A 19,877-nucleotide genomic window follows, 5' to 3' on the forward strand; every position below is an offset into this window, starting at 1 on the left:
CAGAAGACACATGGACATCTAAAATAGCCAAATAGTTTGCCAAACCACAACGAGGAGGAACACCCTGATGCTGGGAAGACAGATCAGAAGTCAGCAGTAATCAATCCTACATCCTCTTTCCTCTTCATCTATTTCCCCGTTTTTGTTCTCTGTTCCTTGCAAAGATTTTTTGTTGTTCTGGGCAGCCTGAGCATCTGGGCTCGGTATTGCCAGCACCACAGGCATCAGTGTGTGAGCAGCAGGTGTCCTGAGAGAGGTGGCACCAGCCACCAAGCACCCATCGCCAGCCAGCTCCCAGTCCCTTGCAAGGTGAAGGGCACTCCACTGCTCAGGGGTACACAACACTGCTTTTGAAGAACGCTCATTTTAAAGTATTTTACCACCAAAACCAGATGAGGTGCAAAAATGTCTGAATTTCTAGAATGTCAGCTTTCTTCTCTTTTTCCTGCACGTGTAGAAATGGGGAACTGACTGCCGGGCACAGGCATGTTGTGATGGGGAATGGAAAACACCTGCAGCGAGTGTCTGCAGGGCGGGTTGGGGCTGGCACCGCCCCTGCTGTGCCGGAAGGGAGGCAGGGCGAACCGAATAAATCCCATTGCCGCCTTCCTTGAGCATTGTGACCTTGCTCTGGGGAACGTCGACCCTGAGCGCCCTGCAGGTGTCCCTCCTGTGGCAGGAGCTCGGCGTGGAATCGCTGCCCTGCGCCTGGCACGCTGTGCACAGGTAAAGGAAGCTTAGGGCTTGGTGGGGGGAGCGCAGGAGGAACATAAAAAACAGGGCAGGGCTGCGGCTGCTTTCCCTGGGTTACGCTTTCCTGAGCGGCAGCTGCATCCAGGCTGGTGTGGTGAGAAATGAGCGGAGCATCCAGCCTGCAGGACTGATCTGAACTCTTTCTGAACCCTCTTACACCTTGGGCCAAGGCACCAGCCAGCACCTTGTCCCATGGGTCAGTCACATGCCAAGTGACAATGGTTTTCCTCAATGGTTCCCCTTCCCATGACTGGCATCATCACAGCTGCTGAGGGATGAATCTGGAGACAGCCCGGCTCAGACCTCCTCTGGTAAACAGAACTGGCAGGTCCGCCAGCACATTTTGCCTGAGAGACACTTTACAGACTTGTCTCCAGTCCTCCATGCTGAATTTCAGGTCTAGCTAATCCCCCTTTTATCAGCACAGGAATGTATTGCTTTTCACCAAACATAATCCTCTTTGCAAATCATGTGTTCTGCCAAACTACAAACTTTCTGCTCCTATCCTTCTTTCTTGGGAGAGGATTTGAGGCAATAATCCGGGCCTACTGATTTATTTTTCTAATGAGCAAGGGACAAACGAGCACAGTACCGCAGAACATGCGCTCACACAAACCTTGAAGCGTTCTGTAGCTGTGACATGCTTTTGAGGGATGTCCTGGGCTGAAGGACTGAGGCTGGAAGCAGTGACCGTCTCTCATGCTGGGCCACAGCCTGTGTCCTGATGCAGGCTGTCCATACTTCTTGTGTTTAGGGGCTGGAAGTCATAATACCTGCCATGCTTCCTGTTGTACAAATTAAATAGCAATCCATGCAGCCCAACACAAAGGAAAGGCACCTCGGGTGTCTCTGCCCATTCAGATCTAAAAAGGCAGCCCTGAGCATATGAGACTTGCTGGGACCTCAGGGTGCTGAGAGCCTCCCAAGCCAGAGCAAGGGAGGCCCTCATCCCTCAAAATGCTGAGAGGGTGGGAATGCTGAATCTGTGACCCACTCCTCTTCTACTGTGGTACAAGCATGCCTTCCCACGAAGAGTTGGTAACCTCATCTCCCTGCCCCACTTCCAGCCCTTCCTCTGGGGGAAGCTGGAACTTGGTGTGCAGCCACTGAAACACATGCCACTTGGTAAGTGACTCCTCCACTGTATCAAGGGCACCTAAAGGCAATTTATAAAGCAAGCAGCTTCATTCTTTATCAAGGAAGTAGGTTGTAGTGAGGAGGGGACAAGTCTCTTCTACTATGCCTGCAGTGAGAGGATTAGAGGAAATGGCCTTTAGCTGAGATGGGAGATTCAGATTAGGTATTAGAAATTTATTTTTCACCGTTTCAGGCACTGGAATAGGTTTCTAGAGAGGCGATGGAATCGTGACCCCTGGAGTGCTTAAGAGGTGCCGGGTCACACGGTTTAGTGGTTACAGGGGTGATGCTGGGTTCGTGGCTGGACTGGATGATCTTGGAGCTCTGCTCTATGGTTCTGTGCTTCCTTAGGTTCCCTGTGCGCAGCAAGGCCGGGGGGGCACACAGCAGCCCGAGCCCTTGGGTGGGCTGTGGGGCGGCGGGACGCGGCGGCCCCTGCGGCAGCGCCATGAGCAGCATGAGCAGCCCCACGAGCAGCCGCAGCCTCGGCGGGAACGTGCTGAGGGCAGGAGGGAGGCGGGGCCTGCCCTGCCCGGTAGGGGCGTTCCGAGCCTGGGCCGCGCCTGGGCCAATCCCGGCCCGCGTTAACTGCACTACGGGCGCCGCAGAGGAGCCCGGCGCGGCGCTGGAGCTGCTGCGGGTGAGCGGGCGCGGAGGTGCGGCGCGGCGGGAGTGGAAGGCCAGGGAGCGGGGCAGGAGGCGGGGACGGACGGACGGACGGACGGAGAAAGGGAGGAAGGGAGGCGGCGCGGGAGCCGCGGCGGCGGCGGCGCAGGGGCCCCGCTGGCGCCGGGGGCCGCGCCGCATGCGGCAGAGCCCGCGACCTTGACGGGCCGGCACGGGGCAGACGTGCCCGCGGCCGCCCGCCTATCGCCTCGCCGCTTATCGCGCAGCCCGCAGCTGGGCCCTGCTGGCCACGCCGGAGCCGCCCAGCCCCGCGGGGTGGCTGCTCAAACGTGCCCGCTTTTCGCTCTTTTTCTTCTCGTTGCCGTATTTCTGAAAGATCGGGGCCTGGCTGGAGGGGCTCGGGGAGGTATCGCGCACCCGGCCAGCATCCCTGCCAGGGCGATGCCCGCAGGCCCTTTGTGCTTCCCTGCCTCTTCCCGGGTTTCCTTTTAGCAGACCCTCCACATGCTCAGTGCACTTGTGCCTTGATAAGAGCCTGCGGCCTCAGGTTGTCGCTTGGGGAAGGCTTCTCTAATATGTCGGGGCTTCACCTCCACGTGTTCTTGCCCTAAATAAAAGGTGGAATAAGCAATGGCCACTGTTAACCTTTGATCTCCAAATAAAACCTTGCAGAGCTCCCAGGTGTAGAGCTAATCCACGTGCACCTGAGGACCAGAGCACCTATTAGCAGCGGCGCTTGAGGGCATACTCAGGTTGCTTGCTCTCAACCTCAGCACCTGTCTGGTCACTCGCTAAATTGCAAACCTTCTTCAGGAAGAAATGGAGAAGTAAATCAGTTTCCGTTTACCTTTCAGATATGTTTGCTGTTTGCAGAGAACTTAGAATTTTAAAAGTTGCTGAAATTATTTTGGAAAGATGCTCTTATTGATTTTCAGAGACTTTTCAAGACAGAAATTCCCTTCATAAAGTTGTAGAGAACATGGCTGTCTAGGAGGGATGTTTATATTAGAAGTGTTTTGTCGGGGTTGGAGTTTGTGCTGCTTTGCCTTATGGCCTTATGTGACTTCTCTTTTCCAGCTGGACTCTTCCTGTCATTGAGACAGAGCCCAGGATATCTACATATCTGGGGTCCATGGTGGCAGTTGAGTAAATGCCTGTTGCCAGCACTCCCTAAATGGAGGTGTCCCCACCATTAATAAGACCCTTGGCTGAACTTAGCCATTGGAGACTATTCCTTGTTTGTATGCCTGTCAGTATGCCCAAAGTTCAACAGAAAGAGTTGATTTGAGCTGATCATTGCCATGGGAACTTCTAGGTTGCATTCAAGGTTCATGCAGGTTCACTAATGTAGTTACTTAGGTGGAAGTATGCACAGAAAATCCATGGGCAAGCAGTGCACTAGTGGCAGTAACTGATCTCAGGTGTGTAATGTAGTGGTGAGGGAACAGCCTAACCTTGTTGTATTCTGAACTTCTAGGGCTTTGGTGAAGTTGGTTTGCATTTGTCCAGAAGGCAATGGATCATGCCAGAGCAGCAATCTCTAACTTGGTAAGACATGGTACCCCAATGCTGTTTGTCTCTTGGTGGGCTGATGATACTGCAGAAGAAAGGTTCAATAACATCTGTGTATGAGATTATATGTTTATGCATATAATATGTAATGATAATAATATGTATAGTATTATTTTTATATTTTTCCATGTAGTTCATTGTCTATTTGAACATACATGAGTTGGAGAATTGAGTATAGCTAAACTGTGCAACAGGTGGCTGTGTTGATGGAACTGTATGAAAGATACTTGATGAGTAGGGAGCTATATTTATTTTAAAAAATATCACTACTTATCAGTATTGGAGAAGATAAATCCAAAGCAGCGTTAGGTGCTGCTGTATGGGTGGTGAGCCAAATGTCACTGCAAGTAGCTGGCCATGATAAGGAAGTGGCTCAAGCAGTTCATGCTGGTGGGTTTATCGTTAGCTGCTATCGTGTTTTGGGTCTCTGAGGGCTGTTAAGAAAGGGGGGGCAGGCCTTGAATAAAGTTGCAGAAGGAAGTGCTGCTGAGGAAGCCGTTCAAATGCCTACTGGGACAATCAACATGTGTTCTATTGTTACTTGGGGGTGGGAATTCAACCACAAGTCCAGCTTTTGAAAGCAACCTGTGCTTGAAACAAATGTGCAGGAACTTGTTCAGCCAAGCCTGCTGGTTCTAGAGAGCTTGGATTGTGAAATGACCCAAGGCTACAACTGAGCGTGTGGTGGTTTGGTCTCTGAACAAGAGTGGAGGATATATAGGGTTGGGGCATGTCCTTTGTGTGAGGACATGCCTCAGGTGTGAGGGAAGCCAAGCTGTGGAGCAGCTGGGCAGGGAGAGTGTTAGGACAGATTGCAGTGTTGCTCTTTTCCAAAATATAAGCAGGCAGCCACTTCATTGTGGTTAGTGTGGGTCAGAGTGGAACTGCAAGTCTGAAATGACACTGGTTTCTTTTGCCCAAGCAAGCAGATATCTGGTGTCTTCACTTCCAGCTCTGACGTACAGTTTGAGAGGGAGCTGAGAACTGTGGATGAGCTGCTGAGGTTGTAACAGGGCTTGGGTGCTTGTTACCAGGTGTTCTCCAGTACAAAGGAGAGTGCTGCTCCCAAAGCTATTCCTTTTTGCCAGTCTCACTCTACTCCCCAGCAGAACCATGGCTGCAGGCAATTTCAGCATCTCTAATGGAAGAGGAGTGGTTCTGCCAGTGTCTGGCTATGCCTGGAATTGAGTTAATCTGAGCAGCTGCCTTGTGCATGGGCTGCTGTTCTGTGGGAGGCTGGGCTCTGCCTTGCACATGTTTAGGAAAGTGGGCTCCAGACTAAAAGCTCTGCTTGGGCACTGGTAAAAACCTGTCAAACAGTGCCAGTTGTTGGTGGGTGCAAGAGGTGTAGCCTCAGCTTTCATGTTAGCTAGCATAATGCCCAAGGGTCATCTCTCTTCAGCATAGCTGCTTTGTAATACTACCATATGTGTAATAGTGTAATTTAAGGGTAGCCATAGGGCAGTTTAATACGAAATTATCCAGGTGCTGGATGAGAGTATTTACATCAAAGTGGATGTGGCTCAAAGGCCCGTGAACAGTTGCTTTCTGTTTCCTCTGTGTTCATCAAAGTGTATATTGTACACAGTCAAGACTGATCTGTGCTCTGCTGATTAAAAGCAGGAGTTTCTGCTTGAATCAGCCTCAGCCATGGGGTCACGTGGGAAATGCTGATGCCATTGGCCACTTCATATCTGTAAGACTCCAGGCTAGACTGATCAGTGTGGCTCCAAACTTGTGCAGGGTAAATGGAATCTAAATAGACTCTGGAGACCCTGAGTGGGTTTGAGTCCTATCTGTGTTTAAAGCATCCATCTTGACTTACTGACAGCCCAAATGCTCGCTGCACTGGGGCAGCTGCAGATGGACCAGCAGTGTTTGGGGTGGAGCGCAGGTGCAGCTGACTGCAAGGACTGCAGGCTGGTGTAGCCAACTCTTCCATCTCCTGACTGCCTTTCCTCACAGTTCAGTGGCGAGCCAACATCGTACACACGCTTCAGCATTGCCCGGCAAACGGACGGAGACAACAGCCACGTGGAGATGAACCTGGCTGCTGATGAGGAGGAAGGAGGGGAAATTGGGAGACCAGAGCACCTGCATGCCAGCATGCCTCCTCCACGGAGGAATGGCAAGAACCTCTGCTTCGTAATCATGGCAGCTGCCCTCCTCCTTTTGATTGGTAAGGAAGGGTGGGAGGCAACTGCATGAAGTGGACTCCAGTATTGAATGTAATCTGAGGTGGTTACATTTCAATCTGTATTGTTCTCGGAGATAATTCAACAACTGGGATCCAGGCCACAGCCTCTTGTCACTAAGTATGTCTAGATCAGATTTATGGTACAGCACTGGCACGAAGAATCGTGCAGTTTGATTGTGGAGAGCTGTGACTTAGCTGAAGGGAAGACTGGTCCATGTCAAAGTTTTGGTTTTCCCTCCATTAACTCCTAACGCTTCTGTAGAGATATGGGTCAACAGATGAGTAAAGCCTTTGGTACTTGTCTCTTAAGGTTTTAACAATGCCATTGGCCTAAAGAGAATATTTTCCTTTCTAAGTGGTGCTGGAGGGACTCTGCCAAGTGCAAGATCAGATTTACAGTGCCCCTTAAAACATGCCAGCTCAGGCAAAATGTCAGGCTGCATATGTGTCTGTCCTTGGGTAAGCCAGCTTGTCAAAAATGGTGAGAGCAGAGATGTATCTCAACTCTGAAGCTGTGTGGTGGGGTTCAGTCATCTTTCTGCAGCACAAAGAAATTCCTGTTCTTTCCACAGGGTTTCTGATTGGCTACCTGAGTTATCGTGGACGCATGCAGAGGGTTAACAGGTGTCTGGATGGAAGTGGCAACTGCGAGATGACTCCTACTGCATCTTACTACTCAGATGATGGAATGGAGGAAGAAGAGGTCCTGGACCACGCATCTTATACTGGCCTGTATTAAGGAAAATGTTGTCATCTAAACTGTCAACTGCACATCTTGAGGCCAACCTGAGGTAAGGGTTCCAGAAGGTTTATCTAGAGCTTTGAGAGAGTCACAGCCTGTGAGCAGAACTTGGGCTCATTTGGAGAACAAGGGCCTTATGTAAGGTGGCGTGTTTTAAACTCAGGCTTAAATGGCTCTGCAGGCTGCAGTGCAGCCTGGTGCTGTAGTCTAAGCTATATGTATATATCTGTTACCTACAGGCAAAGGGAAAGTAAGACTTCTTTTGAAGCTGGCAAAGCTGAAGATGAGGGCACTGCCGGCCACATTCATGACCAGTTCACCAGCTTCCGCATGGATGACGTGTGGAACGATGAGCACTATGTTAGGCTGCAGGATAAAGGCAGGTATGTTAAAGAAGAGATTACACATCTCGTCCATATAGCACCTGGATACCTGTACGCGGATACAAGTACATGGATACCTGCAGTCTTGAGCAAACGTGTCATTTCTGCTTAAATTATGTGAAAATTGTGAGCAAGTTACCACTCTGCAAAGTCAGCCTCAGTCTAGCCAAGCAATGACTGCTCCTGCCTCTTCTCAGGCTTTCTAAATCCAGAGGGTCTTGAAGCAGAACTCTGGATGTTTCCTGGGGGAGCTGTTTCCTCCAAGTGTGCTTAGGAAGTGGACAGAAAACAAACTTGAGTGAAAACTCAGCTGAAAGGCAGATTACCTGTGTCTAAAACTGCTGGCACAGGTTTCTCTGTCTTGTCACCCAGACAGGGCTGCACACCTGGCAGTGGCTCCTCCAGTAGCCCAAGAGGGTGTCAACAGGCATTGTGATGTCTGGCAGCTCACACCCTCGTGTCTTACTTCCCCTTTTTATCAGGGGAAATTAGTTTGCTCAGCTTCTCTTAGGAGGTGACTGAGAGACTTGGAAGCAGATATTCCTTCTGCTACTGGTCTTAGAAATCAGCCTTCATTAATGTCTCTGACCAGCTCCAGAGATTTTTGCATGGAAGATATTTGCTGGGATGAGTCTGCCTGTTTTGGGCTCCATTGACTTGATCAGAATTTAGAGCACAGACTGAATACAGTCAGAATACTAACTCGGAATACTGAGCTAATTAAATTCTTGTGTGAAAGAGTTTAACGCTGTCTCTCTACATTTAACAGCAGCAGGAACCAAGTGTTCATTATAGAAGATAGTCAAGAAGAGTTGGAGAGTCCTGATGCATATGTGGCATACAGCAAGAGCGGCACAGTTACCGTAAGTGACTCCAGAAGAATCCTGGAAATGTGTCTGTACACTTAAAAAAATAAGTCCCTTTAAGATAGGGAATGTATAAAGTCCTCCTCAGTTAAGAGAGCTGGGTAGGGTGGGGAGAGAGAAATGGGCCCACATAGTATTCTTACTGCAGCAAAATGCAGGAGTAACTTTAAACTTCCCTGCTAGAATCCAGACAGGAACCTTGGCAGAAGTGCTGCTCCAACAGGCGTCTTGCACTGGATCAGTTTACATTGCTGAGCTTCAGCTCCCTGCTTTAGCAGGAGTCACTGTTACAGTGACTCTGTAGGCTGTTTCAAGTATCTTACTGACTTAGGACTGCTGCGTTCATAACCAGTGTTTCTGTTGCAGGGCAAACCTGTCTATGTGAACTATGGACTGAAAGAAGATTTTCAGAAGATACGAAATTTGGGTGTTTCAATGAATGGAGCTATAATCATCTTCAGAGCTGGAAAAATAACCCTTGCTGAGAAGGTAAGCAGTGTCTGCCCCAAAGCCTGGCTAGACTTGGCAGCAGGAAGCTATGCTTCCTACTCTTTGAGGTGCAGAGGTATGTCTTTTTTAGGTCTGTAGAACTCATGTATGTAGGATTGTTCTGCAGGCCTGGTCTTGCTTGTTTGCACTAAAGCTCCACGTGCAGGTCTGGACACTGAGGCTGAGCAGAGTTTGTTACTGTTCATGGTGCAATTCTTCTTGGCCTCGGGCAGTTTGCTGGAGCAGCCAGACCTCTGGAGTGCTGGGGTTGGGAGCCAGCCTGGGAGCAGAGCTGGCTAATATCACTAGGTACAGCCATAAGGCTGCCAGAAGCAGGACAGCCTTGCCTCCAGGACACCTCTTGCTGCTGTAGCCAGATACTTTCAAAGTTTGGCTGCAGTATGTAACTTGGGCCCTTGCTGACTGTTCCTTGGACCGCATGGCAGTGCTGGTACTGTGTCCAGCTGGTGGCCATGCATGCTGCTGTAGTGTTCCCTCTGTAGAGAACAGAACCAAATAGCCAAGCAGGCTAAAGGATCCAGGTGTTTCAATATGCAAGCCTGTTCCATATCTGACCCAGAGCTGCCCCTCAGATGGGTGCTCCTGGGGGGGCTGGGGCACAGGACCCTTTGCAGTTGGACTCAGCCTTGTCTGCAGGCATCTGAGACAGGCAGAGTCAGAAAGTGCTTCTAAAAATGTGCTCACTGGTTCTCCAATCCCATTCCCACTTTCCAAACTGGTGTCTAGCTGTACAAGATTGTTTGTACCAGTGGCATACTTGTAGGTGTGTTAAACAGGAACCTGGCTAGTCCACTCTGCCACCATTTTCTGGGTGAAGATGAGCCTCCAGTGGCTGTTTGTCTTGAGACTAACCTCATCTTGGGAACATGGATGGAGCATAATCAAAATTAAATAATGTAACATTTTAAGCTGCTCCAAGGAGCAAGTATGAGCTGAAAGAATCATAGACTGAGACACTGTGGTGTGTCCTGACTGTTCATAAGGATGCTAGACACAGTTTGCCTGAAGCAGGGCTGAGCTGCTAGGATTCAGCTCTCTTGTGTATCTGTCAGGTAGCTGTTAAAATCTGCTGTGGAGTTGGGCACTGAGAGGCACAACCTTCACACCATTACTCCATGTTCTTGCCTGGACTCCCCTTGCTTGCAATGCAGATGTACACTTAATGTTTCTCTTTGCTGCAGGTTGCAAATGCCAGAAAGGAGGGAGCAGTTGGTGTCCTGATGTACCCGGGCCCCTCAAATGACAGGAAGGCAGATTCCTATGTCCCCTTTGCACATGTGAGTATGTAACTGGTTCCCCTGGTTGTTCTTGAGAACCTGACTGGGGGCTGCAGCCTGGCCAGTCCAGCAGTGTCCTTGTGTAAATGAAAACTGTTGGACTCTGGTGAGACTTGAGGACTCCTCTTGCTTTTCACAGGCCCACCTTGGAACTGGAGACCCTTTCACCCCAGGCTTCCCTTCTTTCAACCACACCCAGTTCCCACCAGTGGAATCTTCTGGACTACCTCAAATTCCTGTCCAAACTATTTCTAGAGAAGCAGCAGCCAGACTGTTTGGGTAAGTGTTTCTGCTATCATGCAGGCTGAGGTGCTGCCTCTTGCCAGGACTGAGGATGGTGTGAGGTGCTGTAAGACAGAGCTCTCTGCTGCTCTCTGCTGTGTGTGGCAGGGAGCATGTTCTGGAACTGGCTGGAGAAGAGTCACTTGAGTCCATGTCTCATGCCTTAAAGATTGAAGTTAATCTAGTGTTGGATTCCTCTTGGCCTATGCATTCTACCCCTCCCTGCATAATTAGTGGCACAGAACTGCAAACTCTCTCTGAGGCAGGCCCTGAACCAGGTTCCACCTGCAGTTGCAGGTGTGCATTTTTCACACCAGAGCTAAACACGGTCAGAGCTGGATAATGAGTTCAAAGGATCTTCTTTTTCTCTCAGAAAAATGGATGGAGACAAATGCCTTGAGGAGTGGAGAGCTGATATCATGGGATGTAAGGTGACAGTGAGCAGTGGCAGCAAGATGACAGTGAAACTGACTGTGAACAACGTTATGGTGGATAGGAAGATTCTGAACATCTTTGGTGTTATCAAGGGATTTGAAGAACCAGGTAACAGCAGCTGCATTGTGGCTCAGTCTTGAGAGGAACCCTTCTGTGGTCATTGGAATGGGACAGCTGCTCCCAGACAGATGACAGTTCTTTCTCAGCAGAACCAAGGCCTTCCCCTGAGCATCAGAGAAAAATCTGAACCATGCCACCAGGGAAAGGCTAATGAGAGCACTCAGTGTGCCACATTCAGGGATCAGACTGCACACTCTCTTCCTAAAACAGAACTGAAAGCCGCTCTTCTCATAAATAGTATTTGCAGTTTGAAGCTTGCAGCTCAGGTCTTGATCTTGTCTCCTTTACAGACCGGTATGTTGTGCTCGGAGCCCAGAGAGACTCCTGGGGGCCAGGAGCAGCCAAGGCTGGAGTTGGCACTGCCATCTTGTTGGAACTTGCCCGTGTGATCTCAGACATGGTGAAAAATGGTAAATATTTGTGGACAAAAGCATGAGGGTGGGTAGTGATGCAGGTCTAGCTCTCTGTGTGTTAACACTGGAGAGCCCAGTTGCAAAGCAGTCCTTTAGAAGGTGTAGGGAATCTGACAAAGCTTCCTGATAAGCTGTTTCGTGTCCAATATAACTTGCCTGCAATGAGCATTCACTTCCAAGGGGGACTGCCTGTCTGTATCTGGCATGTCTCAACTACCAATGTGTCCTTGGATAACACGGGATGCAAACCTTAAACTTGAGCTGTCTCTTGGACAGTGGGAAAACTCTGAAGCGTTTGACCAGCTGGAACAGTGGTCATGGTGGCAGTTAGTGTGAGCACAGTTGTCTCCAGGGTTAATTTTGGGCTCAGGCAGCTAAACAGAGTGGAAATGCAGACAGCATTGTTCTCCTGCGCAGTCCTGCAGCATGTGGGGGCAGGGTACAGTGTCCGTGCGACGGGCACATTTCTCTGCAGCAGCGCTGTCTGAGGAGCAGGCAATTCATCATCCCAGGCCTGCAGTGCTAATCTGCATCTCCATGGGGAAAGGGCAGACCTCTGAGTCTCTCTCTCTTTACAGATGACTACAAACCACGGCGCAGCATTATCTTTGCTAGCTGGAGTGCAGGAGAGTACGGAGCTGTGGGTGCTACCGAGTGGCTGGAGGTATTGGTTGTTTAATAGAGTTCTGCAGGATGGCTGTGCAGTTGTTCCTGTGAATTAAACATTCTGGGGTTGGACTGCTACTTCTCATTATTAAAATACTTGTTTTGTTCTAGGGGTACTCCACCACGCTGCATGCCAAAGCCTTCACTTATATCAACTTGGATACTGCAGTCCTGGGTAACCTGCTACTCTTTCAAGTACTTCTTGAAATTGGGTGGGACTAGAATAGCTTGAACAGACATCCCTTAACCTCTAGGAATGGGGGCTGTGCCAGGAGGTGGCTGGTGGGTGTTTGGCTGAAGACTGGCATGACTCCATTTATTCTCCTGCTGTCATTGAAGCTGGGAGGTTGGTACAGCCTAAGCCATGAGGAGTCAAGTCTGCTAAATCCCAGTAGACTGTCCTGTGTCTGTTGAAGGTCCTTCAGCAACTGTAGCTGCAGATCAGGGGTGGGCAGCTCTAGCAGTAGTGGTTGATTGTGCCAGTATGTCAAATACCCTTTCATTTTTTGCAGGCTCCACAGACATCAAGATTTCTGCTAGCCCATTGCTGTACTCATTGCTGGAGACAACTATGAAGAGGGTGAGTTAAAGGGCATTGATCTGATCAAGGTGACTGTGGTTTTAAGGGGGAACTGAAAGCAGACAGAGCTGTGCTGGGTCACTTTGCCCACTTGACAGGAGAAAGACCCATTTAGGAGAAAAACCTGGGATTCTGAAGGGGCCCTGTCTGAAATCAACTGGGCTCTGGGAATTGCAGTTGCCACATGCAGAATCTAAAATCAGCAAATGCCACAGTTCAGTGGCAGATGTACCAGTGTGGAGAAAGGTCAGGGGAGCACACCTTACTCTGGCATCTGCACAGCAGTGTAAGCTCCAGGATGGAACTAGAAGCCCAAACAGATGTCAGAACAAGTGCAGTGATTCTCATCTCTGTGCAGGTAAAGGACCCCGCAGACGATTTGCGTTACCTGGATAGCAGAGCTGGCCCTGACTGGATAAAGAAAGTGTAAGTACTGTCATTCATCTCCATCTGGAGAAAGCAGATCTTCATAAAGGAGCAAACAGTATGGATTCTGCTGGAGTGCCATACTGTTGTCTGGGTGGGCTCTACCTTCTGACATGGGGTTAGGGAAGTGCTAACAGTACAGCACTAACTGTGCTGCCCCAAGCTGGCTGAGGCAGCCCAGCCACCTTCCTGCAGAACAAGAACAGCCTTGTACCAAGTCCAGTGGCAGAGAATGGACAAATAGGGCCATGGATTTGGTTGGGACTCCTTCAGTCTTGTCTAGAGTTCTGGTGGTTCAGAGCTTCAATTGCAGAGCTTGTAGCTTTTCTCCTGGGATGCCCAAACCAGCTAGTAACTGCTCAGTGCTTATTTTCTGCAGCGTTCCCCTTGATCTGGATAATGCAGCATTCCCTTTTCTGGCCTACTCAGGAATCCCAGTGGTTTCCTTTGGTTTCTACGATGTAAGTAATGTGTGCTTGCCTGGTGTGCTCATTCCATGCAGAGTGCTGTAAGGGTATCTTAGAGCAAAAGTTGGTGGCAGGGCAAAAGGTGCTGTCCAAGCTCAATGTCCTTGCAAGAGCCTCTCAGAGGGAGGAGGTGCAGCCTCTGGACCTGGTGGCTGTGGCAGTACTTGCTGTCAAGACTGCTCCTGGGACAAGGCTGGCCTTACAGCCTCTGTTCCAGAGTACTGAATACTTGCAGGTTTTTGGGGAGAGGGGTCACTTGCTTTTCTGGAGGTTCAGATGTCAATGAATTGGAAGCTAAAAGCAATGGAAATATGTCAATCTGTTGCTGCATCAGTGAAAAACTGTTCTACAGCCTGCTGGTCAGCAAGCAGAGAGAGAGCATTGTGGAAGTGATATCATTGCCCTGAGCAAGTACTGAGCAGAACATCCTGCTGGTCACTGAAAGCTGTCAGGGATGAGATACAAGAACTCCATTCCCTTCCCAGTGCTTTGGAGTTTTGCCACTTGAGTCTTTGTTCCTTAGCAGCACAGGGAGATGGGATGGGGGGGAGGTAACAAGCAACCTTTGGTGGGGGATGAAAAAAGTCTAACTGGAAAAGCATTCTTGGCTAACTCCAATACCTTCTTTCTTGCAGGAAAATGATGAGTATGCCTTTTTGGGCACTACTGAGGACACTTTGGCTAACCTGAAAAGGAAGACTGTCAACTTGTATCCTCTCATGCGTACTGCTGCAGAAGTTGCTGGTCAAATAGCTCTCAGGATGACCCATGACCATGAGCTCTTCCTGGACTTGGATAGATACAGTGACGAATTGCTGTCATTCCAGGAGAAGCTTTGGCACTTCAATGGCAATGTGAAGGTTAGAAGGACTCTGAGTTCACCAAATCCCTGATGATTATGGGGCCCATGTGCTAATAAGGCCCTGTGCCAGTGGATACAGCAGGATGGACACCTTTCCCCTTTAGACATAAAAGGGTAGTGAAGTGTGGCCAGAATAGATGCTCCTTATAGAGCTGTGCAGGCAGAGTAGCTGTGGCAGACAGATTTAGCTGATCTGGATGTCATGAGCTCTTGAGGAAATAGATGTGAAGTTTCTTCTCTGGTTGTCATTCACAGCATAGTGCAGCTTTCCATCTCATTTGCACATTTGCTGAAAATCTACGAGAAACTGTGGGTAGGGAGTGACCTCAGAAGAGCCTGCCAGGAACTTGTTCTGCTACTTGGCTAAACTGCAAAGAAAAAAAAAAACCAACACTTTCTTTTGGTAAGAGGAGCAGCAAAAGAAGAAAATCAGGTTTGCTAACAGCTCCTCCCTTGCAGGAACTGGGGCTGACCTTGAACTGGCTGTATTTTGCTCGTGGAGACTTCCAGCGAGCTGCAGATGCACTGAGAAGAGACATCGAAAACAGTGACACAGAAAACAGGATTGTCCGCAGAGCCCTGAATGACAGGATGATGAAGGTGGGTATCTTCAACTGGTTTTTCTTCCTTCACAAAGGAAGAGAGTGCTGGCTGGGATGGGCCTTTCCCTAAGGGGCCATGGGCATTGTGCAGACTGGTGTCTCTTCCACTTGCGTAGTGGCAACACGATGGCTTGCTCATGAGAGAGGGTCTGGCCCTTGCAGAGCTGCTGTGGGAAAGGGCTGAGTGGGGATCAGAGGTGGGCAGATCAGGAAGGAAAAACTTGGGAGGTGAGAGTATAACCCTCTATTTGCACCTCTACTCAGGTGGAATACGACTTCCTCTCTCCATACCTCTCACCAAAAGATGCTCCCTTCCGCCACATCTTCTTCGGCAGAGGCAGCCACACCCTGAAGAGTCTGCTGGAGAACCTGGAGCAGCTGGCAGCCAACAAGACCAGCGTGGATGTGAATGAGCTGAAAGAACAGATGGCCCTGGTGACCTGGACCATTAAAGGGGCTGCCAATGCTTTAGTGGGTGATATCTGGAATACAGACAACGAAATCTAGACACAGCAAACACCTGGATTACCCGTCTAAGGTACAGGAGAGCTGTGTGCTCTCACAGGGAGCACAGCTTCCTTCCTGGCCCTGGTCCCAGCAGAGGGCCTTGCTGTGTAGATCTAGTTCCACCTATAGCAACACACACAAACTCCTGTACCTCAGATTAGGCATTGGCATGATTTTTAAATGGCAGCTTCTTGCAGATTTCCAGTACCTTATATGTTGTAAAACCTAACCAAACCCTCTGAAACCTAAGCGAAACCCACTCCCTAACATGGCATTACTTTCCTGTAGATATTCTGGCAACAAAACGTTTTTGACCAAAGTTGAGCATAAAATTTAAATCTCACCTTGACAAATTCACAGGAGGCAGTTGTAAAGCAGTAGTAAGATTACCATGAAGTCTCTCACCAGGCTCCCACCTAACCTCAGTCCAAACCAGTCATGTACAGCTGCTCCAGTGTACTTAAAAACTAAGAGCTCAGGTGTTTCCTGAACTGGTACCTTGAGTGGGGAGGTACTTCATCTATTCAGGCTTTTAATTGTTGGCCACCTAAACCTAGTGACAAAACAGGGAATGGATTCCTCTGAACATTTGTAACAAGGGTCCCTTCTCTAGCAGGGAGCTGCAGTTCAAAAATTAAACAATGTAGTAATAGCCCGCAAGTGCTGGATTATCAGCAAGCTCTGAAGTGCCTGCCTGCCTTCACTCAACAGCAAGGTCCCAGTGACATCTTGCAGGCTTGCTTCTGCCAAGGCAGGTATCAGTACCCAGGGAAAATGACCCAAAGATTATCCAATGTCCCCTTGATATCCTCGGCAGGCACCTCAGCAAGTCCTGCAGCAGAAATGTCTTTAGACTGGCACTTCAGACCTTGCTGCTTCAGGGGCCTTGTGTGAAATTGAGTCTCTTGCTGGCCAAACTCTGTTTGACTGATGTCATTTTGCAGGTTGGCTCTTGTTTGGCACTGAGATATTTATTTCTTTATTTATTTATCAGTGACAGTGTTCACTATAAATGGTGTGGTTTTTTTATAGAAGATAATTATCGGAAGCAGTGCCTTCCATAATTATGACAGTTATACTGTCGTTTTTGAATAAAGCAGCATCTGCTATTACAATCAAACATGATACTGGAACTTTGCATTTAAAATAATCAAAACAAGACCCTCAAAAAGTTTTGGAAAACTAGCGATTAAGCTTTCTGTGGCGAAAACACCCCTCTGGAAGAAACTTGAAGGTGCAGACCTGGTAGTGAGTATCCAGGTTGCGCTCCAAAGTAATCCTTGAAATGCTGATAATCTGGGTGGAAATTCCAATACTAGAAATTTGTCTTCCTTGCAGGGTCTGTGCCCTTCTGTGGGCTTCAGACTTCTTCCTGCTCCCTTTTCTGGATGCTGTGTGTTCTCACAGGGAGCACAGCTTCCTTCCTGGCCCTGGTCCCAGCAGAGGCCCTTGCTGTGTAGCCCTAGTTCCACCTGTGGCAACACACAAAAAACTCCCTGTACATCAGATTAGGCATTGGCACGATTTTTAAATGGCAGCTTCCTGCAAACTTCCAGTACCTTATGTATCATGAAACCTAACTGACATTATCGGGGGCAGTGTCTCCCATAATGTGTAAAGAACAAGGTAGTTTTTGCCTACCACAGTGTTATATCGGAGGCAGTGACCTCCATATGTTGCACTATGGGTGTACTTAATTATCGGGGACAGTGTTTCCCATAATTGTTCTATGCTTATCACGCAATGTCATCTGCGAAGCTTGATGGTTAGTATCTAACATGGATTAATTTCCTGCAGTCCTTTTTTTCACTCTCCTGTGGTGATGCAGATACAATCTTCAGTCTGTTATGTACATCCTTAGACACTTCCTTCTCCATAGGCTGAACCGTTTCAAATAGCTGTGCTGTCTTGAATTGGCTTCCTGCCTTCAGTCACAAGAGTGGTGCTTGAGTGTTTAGTGGAAACTAGGCAAGTTAGACTGTGTGCTCTGTGGTGTTGTAAATTTCCTTCAAATTAGTTACAAAGACCTGAGGAATTAAAGGTGAATGCAGGGCTTGGGTCTGACAGCTGTCTGGGGGGCTCTGGTCGCTGCTCTAGATGGGTACATGTAGCACTTAGAGAGGCTGGCCTGCTGTGGCACTGGGAGGGTGCTGGTGTGTGGGCATGGGCTGCTCACTCTCCAGTTCTGGCAGGAAATTCCAGTCTTGCCCCCTTGGGTGTTGAATGGAGGGAGGAAAATCAGTGTCAGCTCTCTAATGGTACCGCTCTGCTGTGTGACCTGAAGCTGAGCACTGCTGATGTGTGACACCTGCTAAACTGCACTGCCTGTTCCCAGGGGCTGTTGGTTGTTCTTTGCAGTTTGATTAACCCGCAGCTTAGTTTTAACCTAAACTCTGCAGTTTGATCTGGCTTTTAAACCTAACCTGAGCGAGTGACCTGAGGCCCAGCAGTAGTCCTTGAGGGAAGGAACACTGTTCAGCTGGAGCTCTGCAAGGAAAGGGCAGGGACTGGCCCCCAGCCTAGTTACTGAGCTCAGTGCTCACCAGCTTGGAGGGCTGGATTTTCATCGGTCTCTAGAAACCTGATGCCCAGGCTTGTGCAACTTGTTGTTCTTCCTTAACTTTTCTTAACTCTCTAACTTCCTACAGCCCTGTCTGTGTTACTGTTTTCTCTGACATTCTAGCTTCTAGTGGAGTTTCTCTGGATGGCATCTAAGAGCTGCTGTCTGGGAGTCCTCACTGTGGTGTTTGCATGCATCTTGATGTCAAACTTAATCTTGTGCTTTATAGCCAGCAGAGAGAGACAAAAGACAAAGCTTGTCTCCTGGCTAGGCAGCACAGCCGTGACTACTGGGATGTTGGGATGCCTTGCTCACTGCTGGCATCTGACTGCTGTGGGGTGCTAAACTGTTTCTGGATTTACCTGCTGTTTGCTTGAATAAAGTATTTTTGAAGCTTGAACAGTCAGTTTCTCTTGTGGGGTTCTGGATTACCTGCTGTCTGCTTTAATAAAGATGTTGAAGCTTGAACACTCACCTTCTCTTGTGACTTCTTGCAAAGCCATGATGCTGTTGTGGCAGTGTGGCCATGGGTGAGCTTGGGCAGTTGGAGGGAGGCTGTTGTCCTGTTCCATCAGGGCTGCTGTGCAGCAGCTCCAGTATCGCTTAGTTGATGTGCAGTAACAAATCTGAACTTCATGGTGCTGCTCAGCTGAGACCTGCCTTATCACAGACAACTGCAATAAGGAGTCTGGTAATGAGGTGGAGGAGCACAACTGTATGCAAACCCCCAGACCTCGCCCTCCTTTTGTGTCCTACTTCCTGCCTCTCCATCACAGCATTGACTCTGAAACACCTCTGATGTATGGGTGAATGATGGGAGGAGGATGAAATGTCAGGTTTCCTCTGACCATGGCCTTGCAGGTCTCTGCTGTTGAGAAGGTGGCTGGAGGAGCCGGTGTGTGGCTGTGTCCCAGCAAGCCAGCACTTGCTTCTGCCTTGTTCCTGCCCCTCATCCTCCTAGAGGTCCTATGGGCCCAGGTAGATATGCAAGTGTGGATATTGCTTAGAGCCCAGGGCAGCTCTGGGAGGGCAGGAGCAGTCTCCTCAGCCCCAGAGACCTGCTCAGGTGAGACTGCATGGGTGTGGGGCTCTGCATTATCAACAAATAAGTTCAGTTTCTCTCTGCTGTCCTACCCCATCCCTCATTCCGGTCTCACCTTCTGCTTTACAAGCACCACATCTCTAGAAGTCGCACTATTTGGATGAGCGGCAGCTTCTCCAGGATCCCAGCTCGCTCTTTATGGGCTGTCCCGGCATAGCTCTGGTCCCTCCTCTTCCCCCGGGGATGATTTACTTGTTGGAAGGACGTCGTTTCCCGCAGCTCCTGCCCGCGCCTGGCAGAGCTCTCTCCCTGCGGTAACTCTGCAAAGTGTCCGGAGAGGCCGGGCCGGGGCTGCGGGAACCCTGCTGCGGCCGGGCAGCACCAGCCCCGCCGGGGCAGAGGGAACGGCGAACAGCCCCTTCCAACTCAGCTGGGAGCAGGGATTTTGGCAGCGCAGGGCAGCCCGCGTCCCCGGTGCAGCGGATCGGTCCCGGGGCCTGGCGCTGCCCCGCGGTGAGTCTGTCCGTCCGTGCGTCCATCCATTCATCTGTCCGTCCTCACCCCCGCCGTTACGTAAAGCGGCGGGGCGGCGCCTTTAAGAGCGGGGCCGGGGGCGGGTCGGGGGCCGTCCAGGCTCCCGGCGGCGGCGGTAGGAGGAGGCGGGGGGGCAGGAGGGGAGGAAGGGGTGGCGGAGCCGGAGCTCCAGGGGCGCGGCGCGGGGGGGGCTTCCCCAGCGTGCGGGGCCGGGGTGGGGCCCGCACCGCGTGCACCATCCGGGGACAGGGGGCGAGCGGGGCGCCGGGGGTGCCGGAGGGCGGAGGGTTGAGCCCGGCGGTGCCGGAGGGCGGCGG

General features: G+C 50.0%; 1 protein-coding gene across 1 annotated transcript; it reads left to right on the forward strand.

The window, feature by feature from the left end:
- Positions 1-2,463: 2,463 nt before the first annotated feature.
- On the forward strand, positions 2,464-18,452 carry TFRC (transferrin receptor). Its single transcript, XM_036388840.2, is given in 20 exon segments — positions 2,464-2,530; positions 3,995-4,065; positions 6,055-6,268; positions 6,859-6,990; positions 6,993-7,077; positions 7,268-7,411; positions 8,181-8,274; positions 8,644-8,766; positions 9,969-10,064; positions 10,204-10,343; positions 10,720-10,889; positions 11,192-11,311; positions 11,893-11,978; positions 12,092-12,155; positions 12,493-12,560; positions 12,919-12,986; positions 13,366-13,447; positions 14,089-14,313; positions 14,775-14,915; positions 15,182-18,452. Coding segments are annotated over 19 exon segments (2,328 nt in total). The 5' UTR covers positions 2,464-2,530; positions 3,995-4,032; the 3' UTR covers positions 15,425-18,452.
- The last annotated feature ends 1,425 nt before the right edge of the window (positions 18,453-19,877 follow it).

Source organism: Molothrus ater, chromosome 10 (genome assembly GCF_012460135.2).
Source record: "Molothrus ater isolate BHLD 08-10-18 breed brown headed cowbird chromosome 10, BPBGC_Mater_1.1, whole genome shotgun sequence".
NCBI classification, from domain to species: domain Eukaryota; kingdom Metazoa; phylum Chordata; class Aves; order Passeriformes; family Icteridae; genus Molothrus; species Molothrus ater.